Source organism: Mirounga leonina, unplaced genomic scaffold, assembly GCF_011800145.1.
Source record: "Mirounga leonina isolate KUSES-001 unplaced genomic scaffold, KU_Mleo_1.0 Mir_481, whole genome shotgun sequence".
Lineage (NCBI taxonomy): Eukaryota > Metazoa > Chordata > Mammalia > Carnivora > Phocidae > Mirounga > Mirounga leonina.
The window spans coordinates 2,253,948-2,266,569 of NW_023270773.1; the positions used below are offsets into that span (position 1 = coordinate 2,253,948).

Here is a 12,622-nt window from a genome sequence, read left to right on the forward strand (position 1 = left end):
TACAGGTGGAGAAGAGCTGCGCTCCACCCAAAGGGTCGCGCGGCATCGCGGCCCACATCCTGGGTTCTGGAGCAAAACCCGTGATCACTGGCGAATTGCCTCGCTTCTCGAGCCCTGGGTGGTTGGTAGATGGGGACAGCAATCCCTACCTCACAGCGCCCAGACATTAAGCAACATGTGCTGTAGGGAGCTGGTGAGCCGCGGAGCAGGGATGCAGACCCAGACTGCCCCAGAGCCCGCGGGCCGTCAGGCAAGGAGGCACAGTACCTGGGGCCCAGCATACTTTTAGCGGTTGTGTTGGTTTCTTATTGCTGCTATGACAATTACCACAAACTTACACAAATTTATTATTTACAATTCTGGAGGTCAGAAGCCCGGAAGGTCTCAAATGGGCTCTAAGTTTGAAGTGTCAGTAGGGTGTTCTAGCAGGGAATCCGTTCCCTTGCTTTACCGGCTCCTAAAGACTGCCCATTCCTTGGCTTGCGCCCTCTTAAGACTATTTTCAAAGCCAGGAACATCCAGACGAGTCCTCGCGCTGCCTCCTCGGATTCTCTGTTACTTTTTTTTCTTTTCTTTTCTTTTTTTTTTTTTTAAAGATTTTATTTATTTGACAGAGAGAGACACAGTGAGAGAGGGAACACAAGCAGGGGGAGTGGGAGAGGGAGAAGCAGGCTTCCCGCGGAGCAGAGAGCCTGACGCCGGGCTCCATCTCAGGACCCTGGAATCATGACCTGAGCGGAAGGCAGACGCTTAACGACTGAGCCACTCAGGCGCCCCTCCCTCTTCCATTTTTTAAAAACTCTTGTGATGCCATTGGGCTGCCCGGATGAGACAGGATAATCTCAGTATTGCAAAGTTAGATGATGGGGTGCCAGAGTGGCTCAGTGGGTTGAGCAGCAGACTCTTGGTTTCAGCTCAGGTCATGATCTAGGGGTCCTGGGATCGAGCCCCGCAGGGAGTCTGTTGAAGATTCTCTCTCTCTCCCCCTCTCCCTCTGCCCCTCCCCCACACGCCCATGGGCTCTCTCTCTCAAATGGATAAATCTTAAAAAAAAAAAAAAAGTGAGATGCGAAATCTACATTCTGTCTGCAACCCTGATTCTCCTTTGCCATGTAATCTAACACAGGTTCCAGGTATGAAGACATGGACATCTTTGGAGGGGGCATTTTTCTGCCACTATAGAGGCCCATGAAAACATTTTCTTTTCAAGCTAGAAGAAATAAATGAACTTTTAGATAAAAAAGTTTTAATACATATTAATATATTCATCTTTATATTAATGCAGTTGTACAGTATAATTTAAAAAAATTAAAAAACATTTTTATGGAAGAAGGGCCTTCAACAGCCTTACTGCAGCCCCACCTCCTTGACTTTCAGGCCCACATATGGGCCTCTGTCCTTTCCAGGAATCACAGTCTCTAGGATGCTTCACTAATAGGAGGGATTCAGTGAAGCAAGAAACCTTGGAGAACTAGCAGTTGGCTGATATGAAAGGAAACCATTTTGGGTAGACGTGAGCCTGGAGGGTAGGAGGTATTTAGGCAGAGAAAGCAGGGTGGGAGAGGGGCGCTGGCTCATGCCATTCTCCTACTTACACCTTCCTGGATCCTATAGGCCCCTGTCAGTGTGGTGACCCCAAGCAAGGCTTCAGGTTACTTCTTATAACTTGTCCTACCTTGGACATACATGTTCCTTAGCTCATCTGGGCCTGTTTCCTTACCAGAAAAATGGGGACTATAGCAACCAAGCTATCTCATGGGGTCGTTGTGAGACCCTGCATCAGTGTTTCTCAAAGTCTGTCCAGAATGCTGGCATCAGGGTGACCATGGGGTGAAGTTTGAGAACCAGGGCACAGGTGAAGCGGTGGTTGGCACAGGGCCTCCCACACCGTGAAGTGGGGTGCCTGTGAAAGCTGGGACACCTGCAGGCCTCTTCAGCGAGGGCCCACATTCAACTCTTTGAAGCACTGATTGCACTCAAGATTCCATTCAAGGCTTAGAGATGACAGCAAAGTGAGGCACTGCCACTTGGCCAGGAGCTGGCCCCTTAGGGGCACTAGGCCAAGGCATTGCCTTTGAGATGACTTGGGCCCTGTGGCTTCTGTCAACCCCTCTCCGTCTGCATTCCACCACGCCTCAGCTTCTGGCTCTTGGCTTTCACCCTCGTGAAAGGAAGCTTTCAACGTCATCCACCCCACCCAGCCACTGACTTCCAGCTCTGCCTCTCTTCCCAGGCTGCGCCCCTGGCGTTGGTGAGCCGAGCTCACGGAACTCCCAAAGCGTTCAGCCTGGGTTTCCTCCCACCTCTGCCCCCTCTGACTGAACCCTCTCCTGGTCCCCACATGTCCATTATTCCAGATCCCCACCTGGAACCCTCTACTCCCCCCGCCGTAGGACCTCCTGCGTCTGCAGGTGGTCACACCTACCTCTTCCTATCTTCCCGCCCCACCCCTTCTCACATTGCCAGACTCATTGCAGAGGTGGGGTAGCCTTGCTCTTGGCTTCAAACCATCAGCGATGCTGTGACCTTGGAAGGAAGGTAGAAACTCTCACCCCTGACTTCCGGGACTCCCGCTTGGCTTCCTGTTGCCGGCTGCGCTGCTTTCTTGAAGGGGGCCCGTAGAGCTTCCTTGGCTGCTGGTATCTGCAGGTCTTCAGGGGTCTGACTGATCCATGGTGGAGGGGGAGTAGGGTCCTAACCGCAAATCTACGGTGCCTTCTCCTGTCTAGCAGCTCCAGAAGGGGTGCCACACTCAACCGAGCAAATGCACATGAGGCACCTAGTGGCGATGTGCACCAGAGTCTCGAAGTGACCGGAATAGGCGTTGTCCGGGGCAATGGTCTGTGTCCAGCCAATTCAGCCGGACAACCAGGACCTGCTTCTGTGGGTCACGCACAAAGGCCTGGTCTGCAGGAGTTCTGCCCCCTGCTCCTCCAGAACAGGACAGCCTGAAGCTATGGACCTCCCTGACCTCAAGGGCAGAAGGTGACGTCCTAAGGAGCACGGAAGGCTGTTCCAGCCAGAATGGGCCTAGTGTCTTGCTGTCCTCCTGGCTCCGGCAGCCACGTTGGAAGAGTTGTATGCTGTTGGGGATACGAGATGAAGGGGCCCAGAAGGTGGACTCCAGCTTTGAATGCCAAGGACATTCATACACAAGGGACAGTTGCAGAGAAAAATGAATGAACCCTTTATGATTAGTCCTGCTTGGGGCTGAAACCTCAGTGCAGAATCCTGCTAAGGAATAGGTAGTTTGGATTTAAAGCCTAAGGTAGTCTCTGCCCCCCTCAGCCCCTCTGGCCATCCACCTGGGCTGCATGTGTGTGTGCGTGTGCGTGCGTGTGTGTGCATCTCAGAGCAGAATGGAGTTGGGTCACCCTCCCATGGAGAAGACCCTGGGGCCACTTGCTATGGATGGGGTGGCAGAGCGGGCACAGCCCCGTGCCAGGGACACTACCCACTGGCAGATGTGGCCTTGCTGATGCCCGAGTCTGGTCCTAGCGAGAGGGGAGGGGGGGGCAGGAACACAAGCATCTGAGGGCCCCCCTTCCCCAGGGACACCATCCTAGCAGCTTCCCAGGAGCCTGCCCTCAGGTCACATCGTCACCTCCCCAGCTCACTGCATATTTTCTTTGAACTTCTAGAGTGCTTCCACAGTGTTCCAGGGACACCCAGATTGGTTTGCTGGGGCCTCCCAGAAGAGGGAGACTGGAGGGTGCAGTGCCTGCTTAGAATGCTGGGTGGTCACAGATTTATTGATGGAAGCTCTTCTCAGAGCCTCAAACATTCCAGTACCTGCTACCCAGATGGGGAGTCCTCGTGCAAAACGTCTCTGACCTGCCCCTCACAGAGGTGTGGCGCCACACTGCTTGGAAAGCTGTTTTACCACCAGCCCGCAAGGGCCAGAGTGGGAAGGGTGGCAGGTGCAGCGCAGCCCACAGGGCCGTCTGGCTGAATGATTCTCTTCTAAATCGGGCATGCAGACGGCTTCCGTGGGGCTCCCTGCGGCTCAGCATGGCACCCTGGCCCAGCTCCTCCGAGGAAGTGGCTGGCCTGCCTCTGTCTGGGACAATAAGGGCTCGTGGGAGAACAGGAATCAGGACAGGCCCTGGGAGGGCGCCAGAGTCGCACGCACCACACACAGACCTGCTCAGAGCCGCCCTCTGACCCAAGCAGTGGGCTGCGGGGATGGCCAAGGTCCAGTGAAGACTTCTTTCAGCCCTGCCTCCTCCCACAGGCCGCCCTCCTATGACATTTGCCTGGGATGACAGGCCGTTGGGGCCTTCCTTTCTTCCTTGCCTTGCAGACATCGGGACGCCTCCTGCTTGCGCACACAGCTACTGTGCTGTCCCACACATACTGAAGAAAGGTGTGAGCCTTGGACAGGGCTCAGTCCCCCTTCCCACACTTGGTGGCCTCCCAACAGGCAGCACCGTGGTGTGGGCTGAGCAAGGACACTCAGGTGGTGTGTGCAGAATGAAGGGAGAAGTGGGGCAGGGAGACTGGGAAGGGCAGGGAGGACACCATAACCCTCTGGCTCCAGTGAAAGGTCCTGAGCTGTTTGCTTTGGAGAAGACAAAATGCATTTTAATGATTTCCATGGCCCATGGGACACCTGGGTGGAGCCTGGTGAGGGACTGCGGGGCCATCATACAAAGTAGGCAGCCAGGGCTGACATCTTGTCCTTGGGCCGCCTGGCGCTGGGCCTTCCAGGGGGCCGCCGGCCCCGGGCCCGCCCTCGGCCCTGCCTCCTCCCCGGCCCACCGCGGTGCATGGGGTGGCAGGAGGCCGCGTGCTTCAGCTCCACGAGCTCCTGGAAGATGGGGTCGCAGAAGACACAGCCCGTGTGCTGGGTCTTGTCGCCCGGGAGCGGGGACTTGGCCTTGTTGAAGTCCACGGCGAGCAGGGCAGCCTCGCAGCTGCCGCAGGTGTCGGCCGACACGCGCACTCGATAGGCATTCTCGAAGCAGTGCGCCACCACATTGCACTTGTTGCAGGCCACCTTCCACTTGGGGCCTGAGGTGGGGTCCAGCACCAGCACGCCGCTCTCGCATTCCACGCACTGGCCGATGCCCAGCATGCTCAGCGAGTGCTGGCAGGTGGGGTGCGTGCACTCATTGCAGCCCATGCCTGGTGGAGAGAGGGCAGCCTGATGAGCACCCCCAGCCCCGCCCACCGCCCCCAGGGGCCTTCTCCAGGGCCTCACGGTCCAGACCCCTCATCCCAGCAGAAAGCGTTCCTCTCGGCCTTGCACACCCTGGCTCTGGATTCCCCTGCTGCCACTGCCCCTGCTTCTCTACTTATCTAAAACCTCCTCAACCTCTGAGCGCCAACCCCCCAATCATTTCCAGAAGGCCTTCCTGGTGGCCTCCAGCCAGGTTCAATCTCCCCTTCACTTTGCTTCCACAGCTCATTATGCCACTGAGTCACACGGGGCCGTCGGCTTCCCTGGAAGCTGCTGGAGGGCAGGGAAGGACCTCAGTGACCCCAGCAGCTCAAATGCAGACTGTCCCTGCCTCACAGGTGAGGCTTGAGTCAGGAGAGGTGAATTGAGACCCCTGAGGGCTCCCAAGACCCCCAGATGAAAGTGGGTAGATGCCTCTCGCTGTGCCTCGCTCCTGTCTATAGCATGGGGTGTAAAAGAGACGGCACAGGCCAGGGTGAGTGTGCTGGGCCCTGGGCCCCCTCTAGACTCTCGGTCCCACCTGGACACATGCTCTCCTTTCTCCAGTAATAACCGTGAGGAGAGAGAACAGTGGTGGACGCTGACTGAGGGCACACCCCTTGCCAGGAGGGGTCCCCCAGCCTGCTGCATCCTCTCATTCACCCTAGCCTGGGAGGGGGCACAGCACGCCTACTGCCCAGATCCCGAATGAGCTGACTGTAGGTGCCCACTTGATTCTGACCAGCATGGAGAGGGGCAGACGGCTGGCTCCGCCTCAGCAGGGCCCAAATCCACCCCAGGTCTCCTACCCCCACGCTGGCGAGGAGCCGGGGCTGGGGAGGGGCCCCTCAGAGGCCAGCATGGTGTGGGGCAGGGGCAGGGCCTGTCTCTGGAGGGAGCAGCCGAGGCCCAGAGACACGGCACTCACCTTTCTTCATGTCTCGGAAGGGCGGGTGGTTGGAGCAGTAGGGGCACAGTGGGTAGCTCTTGCCCCGAGAGCCCGATGACCACAGGACCAGCTCGAAGTCATCCAGCGGGCACCGGAGCTCCTTGTAGAGCTTGATGGTGCCGTTCTGGGGGAGGGTGTAGGTCTCGTCACAGTGCGAGCAGTGCAGGCGGCTCGGCTTGGCCTGCAGTAACACCAGGGAGGGGGTTCGGGGTCACCGAGGCCACCAACTCTCCTGTCCACCCTCACTCTCATAATACCGAAGTAACCGGTAACGTGATACGTAATGCATGTAACACATAACCTGTAACATATGCTACACAACACAGACTATGGAACATGTAATGAGTCATGCATAACATGGTATGTGATACAGAAAATGTAACATGTAATACATAATACATGACACACATATACCATATACACAGCCTAATACACTGTTTATACAACACATGAATACTATGTAACACAAAATACTAATGCATAATGCATAATACCTATGTATACCTCCGCAGATAATGGCAGAATACAGACCTATGTGATACACGTGTCACATGTAATCTGTAACGTGTAACACATAATACACAATAGATAATGTGGAACGCGCTGCCAGGCAACAATCTCTCAGGCAAGGACCCCTGGCCACGAGTCTCAGGACACCTGCTGCACGCGTGAAGAAAAGCAGTTCTAAATTCCCCGTGTGTATATGAACATCCAGGACAGCAAATAAGGTGTTGTTGGGAAAGAATGGACAATGTGTTTAAGTGGCCTCACAGCTTACATGCTCCTGGGGTCAGGGACACACTGTGGGTGTTTGTGGGCAAGGCTGCAGTAGGCCTCTCAAGCGTGTGTGACCACCAGGACCAAGACTATTATTCCTGTAGGACTGAAGATAAAGCAGAGGCCTCCAGAGGTGACAAGACTTGCCCAAGCCTGCGCACAATGGTGCCAGAGGCCAGAAGGGGCGGCCACAGCCCTTCACCCCACTTACCTGAATGTATTTCATGAACCGGTGGCACTTCCCGCAGCGGGACAGGGGCTTGCCCGTGGCCGCCAGGGGCGAAAAAGACACCTCCATCAGCTCGTCCATGCCTGAGGGCAAGCAGTGCAGGGAAGAGTCACATCCTCCGGGCCCGGCAGCCCACCTCCACCTTGGACAGGCGGGTGGAGGGGAGGCCCCCGTGAGTGGGCAAGGATCAGAGTGAGCGCGTCTCTATCCCCAAGGGTGCGGGGATCACGGGAAGGCAGAGCTGCAGCCGCATTGGTCACCTGAGCCGGGTACCTCGCGTGTGGTGTTGAGATGCCCACTCTTTAACCCCCATGATGATGAGGATGGCCCAGCAGTGAGGCGCCACTGCCTCGTCCGCCCAACGGAGCCCCAGAGCCTGGAGCCCAGATCTGGATGCTGGTCCCGCACGGCCATGGCGGCCCTGGCCCAGGGGTAGGGAAGAGGCAGGCCTCACCGGCAATAGAGTCCACGAAGTAGTGGAACTTCCTCTTGAAGACATCCAGTGTGTGGCCCAGGACCTGGCGGTAGTCGGCCTTGCCCTGGGCGATCAGGTTCAGCTGCTTCTCGACCGCACTGCGGATGGTGGGGAGCACCAGCTCCGCATCTGCAGGGTGGGGTGGGGGTGAGGTGCCACTGTGAGCACTCGCACTGAGGGGCTGTGGCTGCCCCCCGGCCAGCGCAGGCTGGAGTCCCGTGACCCCAGGCCTTTCCTGATCTCCTACCCAGAAAATCCTGCGTGGAGTGGCCAGGGACATCCTGTCTCTAGGACGGTGTCACAGTTCCTGGGAGTCCTCGGGCCAGGCCTGTGCTCTGACATCTCCCCTGGTCCCCTGGGAACCTCTCGGGGACAGAGCAGACAGCTCCACAAGGAGGACCTGGGCCCCACCAGGAGCCGGTCTGTGGGGAAGAGCCCCCCCGCAACCCCCCTTTTGGATCCTTTGCACATGACCATTCATGCATCAACCACACAGAGCCCCTACTGGGGCACGTCCTCAGGGGGGCCGGTGTAGCACCCTTGCAGTGGGAGTTTATTGGCCCGGCAGAGGCTGTGGGCCGATAAACGCAGCGCCACAGCTCAGCCAGGCTCACCGATCTTGTAGTAGCCGTGCACCAGGACGATGCCCAGGTTGGTGGGTCTGAGCCGGCGCCCACTCTCCACAGTGACATAGTTGCGCTGACAGATGTTGTTGATGTGCACGGGGATGCTGGCGTCCGTCCCTGAAACACATGGCAAGGCCCCGGGCTTCCTTGGGCTGTGCCCGTCACGCTGCAGGCTCCATGTCTGCCCCCACCCACCACGCGGGCCCTGGTTCTCAGCTCCTTCCCCTCTGTTTTTGGCCAGCACTGTGCGGGACACCACAGTGTGTGTTTCGAGAATGGTCTTATGAATCAAAAAATGGCCCTCCCAGTGCCAGCGCTCAGTGCTTAATCCCCCTCTACAGACAACAGGGGCTCATAGAGGTTAAGGAACTCTGCCAACATCATGGGAGCTCATTCTACCTGCCCCTCACACCTGGGAAATGTGACCTCCTCGGCCTCTCCTGCCTCGATGCTGAGACACTCGACCCTTCTAGAACCAGGGCTCAAGACCCCTGAACATGGAGGAACTCCCATGCTCGCTGCCAAATCGTCCCCTCTGAAACCTGCTCAGTATTGCCCACTTTCTGGCTCCTAGGTCCCTCGTGGTCAGTTTCCGGGGCAGCCCCTTCCCCGGAGACCTCAGGGATGCTGCCCTTACTGCTTCGCCGTGCTGAGGAGCCTCCTTAGAGGTGCTCAGAGGCTGGGACCACCGAGGTACCACACTTGAAGGATGATGCTGGGACTGGGATCTGAACCAGCACACTACCCGCCATGCCCACTGCATTCCTGCCACCCCTGGAGTGGCGCCCCCCTCCCCCGGGGAAAGCGTCTTCACGCAGCCCTGGGGGCGCCTGGTCAATAGCGGCACTGTCATGTTCAGAAGGTCACATGAGCCCTCTTCGAGGACACAAATTCATTTTGGTCATGGGGTCTAGGGAGACATGGATGTCTTGTCAACAGGGAAGGAGAAAGGATGCCCCCACCCCACAGCATCTATACCTGAGGACTCAGGGCAGGACCCACCGCAGGCACCCAGGCCCCTGGAAGAAGCAGGCTCAGCTCTCCAGCTGAGGCCACCACTGTCACTAGAAGCCTAGCCTCAGGTGAGACATCACCTGTCATGACTGTTAGTGATAGAGCCGAAACCAGGTACAGCAACCTGGACTGTTCGCAGCCTTCTAGAGCCTGGTCAGCTGGTGCAGCACATCAGGGAACAGGCAGTTCCCATCAGAGTGATCAGTGCCTGGGGAGCTGGCCACACCCTGGGCCCCGATTACCAGGTGCTGGGCACGGAGGGGTCATAGAGCAGCTCTGGAAGCACCGTCTCCTGGACCCCGGTCCTGGGATGGGGACCCTTGGGCCTGGGGCCTGCGCAGGCGGGAGGGTGGGTGCACCCACCGATGCCGTGCTTCTCCATGAGTGTGATGAGCTCAGCCTCCGTCAGGTAGTCGGGCGGGCTCGTCTGCTTCTCCAGCATCTTCATCTCACTCACGGGAAAGATATCGCCCCTCTGGCAGGTGGGCAGGCTCTCCTCCAGTGGTATGCTCTGCCAGGGCATGATCTCCGTGAAGCCTGGAGACACAGGGTGCTGCCACTCAGGGTCCCATCCCAGGCAGCCCAGGCCCAAGACACTGAGACCCCCTCCCCAGGTCCGATGGAGAACATTCTGTCCGTCTGTGGAGGTGTGGGAGGAGCCACGCTGGGACTTGCAGTTCTACCTGGAGACATGACGGTTTTCCCTGTGCAGGTGAAGTGCTCGGGCCCGATTCGGAAGGAAATGGTGCTCTGGAGGTACCTGCAGTCGTAGCTAACCGTGGCGATGAAGTGTCTGGTGATGTACTCATACAGCCGCCAAGCCTCGCTCCCTGCAACGGACACGGAAGCTGGTCACCGGCCGGGGACTGGCTCTGAGGACTACCCCCCGGCCAGCGCTCTCACTCCAGCAGCAGGGCCCTAGCTGTTGGCACGGGATGCCAGGGCTGGCCTGCACCGAAGCTCGAGAGAGGAGGAGGGGAAAGTGAGTCTCCCGGGCCGTGGCGGTTCCTTCACAGCTACGGCTCCCACCCCCCACCTCCCACCCCTGCTTTGAGGTGGGACTGCTCTTCAGGGCCTGGCCAGTCCGCAGCTAGGGACTTGCCACCGTCACTTCAAACTTGGGCTGTGCCCAGTGGCTCCTGTCTCTACCTCTCCCCTTCCCTGACTCCTCCCCCAGCCTCGATCAGGTGGGAAGCAGGCTGGGCCCTAGCACTCCCTGTCTCGCTTGGTCCTGTCCTGTTCCGTCCTTGCCCATCTGTCTCACCTTCCCACTCGCCTCCTGCGAGCAGCCTCCTGCACCCTGCACTCAGGCACGCCACCACACACCTGCCGCCACTTCACTTCTGTCCTGTCCCTCGGCCACAGAACACAACTTTCAGGCGACCCCCTCTGCCACAGCCAGGGGCAGGTGGGGGAGGGAGGGAACTCCCATATTGCCATCGGGGCCTGACACTGTCCAAAGGTGCCATGTAGCTTCCCACCCAGAAGCTTGGAGAGAGTGTGTGTGTGTGTATGTGTATGTATGTGTTGGGGGATGTGTCCAATACCTAATTCGGCCTCTGTGGCAGACCTCATGGGGGTGATGGGGGGATGGTCGCCAGCGTCATGGCCCTTCCGTGGACGATTGATACCTTCTGCTAACAAGCGCTTTACCTGAGGGAGAGAAGACAAGGTGGTGTGAGTCCTGTCTGCGGAGGGAGCCAGCACCAGTTCTGGGTTTGGCCAAAGAGCCTGGGCTGGGTCCCAAGACCCTGGCAACAAGTGTGCCCAGTGGCTCTGCTCACCGTGTCGGCCCAGTAGGGGTGGTTGGCCTGCTGCCGCAGAGGGCCCTTCAGGTCAAAGTTCTCGGGGTAGTGGGTGGTCTCAGTCCGCGGGTAGCTGATGTAACCTTGTGTGTAGAGTCGCTCGGCGGTCTGCATGGCATGCTGTGGTCCCATGCCTGCGACAGAGGGCAGGCTCAGCTGGACCAGAATGCTGGGGATGGCCAGGTCCCTGCCCAGGGGCTGGGCACTCAGGCTCCCCACCAAAGGCGGCCAGGGCCTCCTGGTAGGTGAGGAAGGCTCTGGGTGGGCACCGCGAGCGCACGGAGCTGCTGGCCAGGCACCTGTGCCCGGGCAGCATCCTCCAAGGCCGAGGTCCTGAACCTGTGAGGTGGACCCAGGATGGGGACGCACCACAGTGTCACCCTCATGACATGGCTATGCCGATTAAATGTGGCCTGCAGAGTGCTGATGTCACACGCTCTGGCCATGGTGCGCATGAGGTCTGCCTCAGGGTTGGCTGATGTCCCACTATGAGAGCAGAATTAGCACACGCCCCCCCATTCTGAATCCCCTGGGTGTTTCTGTCCTTATGGCACTCCGGGACCACTGAGGGAGGGCTTGTCCTCCTGCTTCCTCTGACCAGCAGAGGCTGGCCCTCAGCTGTCGGTCACTCGGTGTCATCGTTGCCCTCTGAGGATCCCTGAAGGTGACACTCTGCGAGGACACTGCCCAGCTTCCCGGGGCTGCAGAGGCCACCAATACCTTGAGGGCAACAGCTGTCAGAGAAGGCCGACTTTCCAGTCCCCACCTTCTCACTACTGTGGAAACAAGGCTCAGAGAGGTTACGTCAACACTGGTCACACTTGCCCTTGCAGGAGACGGGCCTGGAGCACCAACCTCCCACTCTTGGCCTCTCCCTGCACCAGGGAAGCTGCTGTGGGATGCTAACGCCAGGCTGCCCCTGTCGGGGAGTGGATTGCCTCTGCTCTTGTGAGGATGCACATTTCAATCATTTCATCCTCAGAACAACCAACTCCAGTGATGGTCGCCCTGTGTTCCTGTGAGGAAACTGAGGCTCCAGGACAAGAAAGAAAGTAGCCAAGCTGAGATTGGACCAGAGTTTGGGTCCGGAGCTGGACCTCCATGGTCTAATGCCTCTGAGGGGACTCCACTGAGCCAGTGACAAGCGAGGGTTGCCCCACAGGGGGTCCCTGACCATGGCCTTCCATGTACAGCCCAGGCAGCAGCTGCATGGATGTCTAGTAATACAAAATGGTCTGAGTTTTCCCCACATAAATTCAAAGAAGCTGTTGAATATTAACCAATTATCCTCTGAAATGGGATCCTCTCGCGTGTTTGTTAGTTTATTAGTTATTTTCACTCTGAAATTTAAGAGAAATGAACGCTGCATGAGGCTCAGATTCTCACTAAGCCTCACAAGACACTGCAGGTAGGCTGTTCCTTGGCACAGGTGAGCACAGAGGGAGTTACTCGTCACAGGTGAGCACAGAGCAAGGGGCCTCGTCACAGGTGAGCGAAGAGTGGGGGCGCTCGGCACAGGTGAGCACAGAGCAGGGGGCACTCGGCACAGGTGAGCACAGAGCAAGGGGCCTCGGCACAGGTGAGCA

At 58.1% G+C, this 12,622-nt stretch overlaps 1 protein-coding gene across 5 annotated transcripts in view; it reads right to left on the bottom strand.

Annotated features, from left to right (window-relative positions):
- Window positions 1–4,436: 4,436 nt before the first annotated feature.
- The window catches only part of TOP3B (DNA topoisomerase III beta), a 22,949-nt gene continuing 14,763 nt past the window's right edge, over window positions 4,437–12,622 (bottom strand). For 4 of the 5 annotated variants that reach the window (XM_034989212.1, XM_034989215.1, XM_034989213.1 and 1 more), the window contains 9 exons: window positions 11,016–11,170; window positions 10,779–10,884; window positions 9,915–10,061; window positions 9,595–9,768; window positions 8,206–8,334; window positions 7,571–7,720; window positions 7,099–7,199; window positions 6,090–6,291; window positions 4,646–5,127 (listed from right to left, as the gene is read on the bottom strand). In XM_034989212.1, the coding sequence (XP_034845103.1) occupies window positions 4,646–5,127; window positions 6,090–6,291; window positions 7,099–7,199; window positions 7,571–7,720; window positions 8,206–8,334; window positions 9,595–9,768; window positions 9,915–10,061; window positions 10,779–10,884; window positions 11,016–11,170 (1,646 nt within the window). Of the gene's footprint in view, window positions 5,128–6,089; window positions 6,292–7,098; window positions 7,200–7,570; window positions 7,721–8,205; window positions 8,335–9,594; window positions 9,769–9,914; window positions 10,062–10,778; window positions 10,885–11,015; window positions 11,171–12,622 lie in introns of all 5 variants that reach the window. The other variant, XM_034989211.1, reaches the window with a different exon arrangement.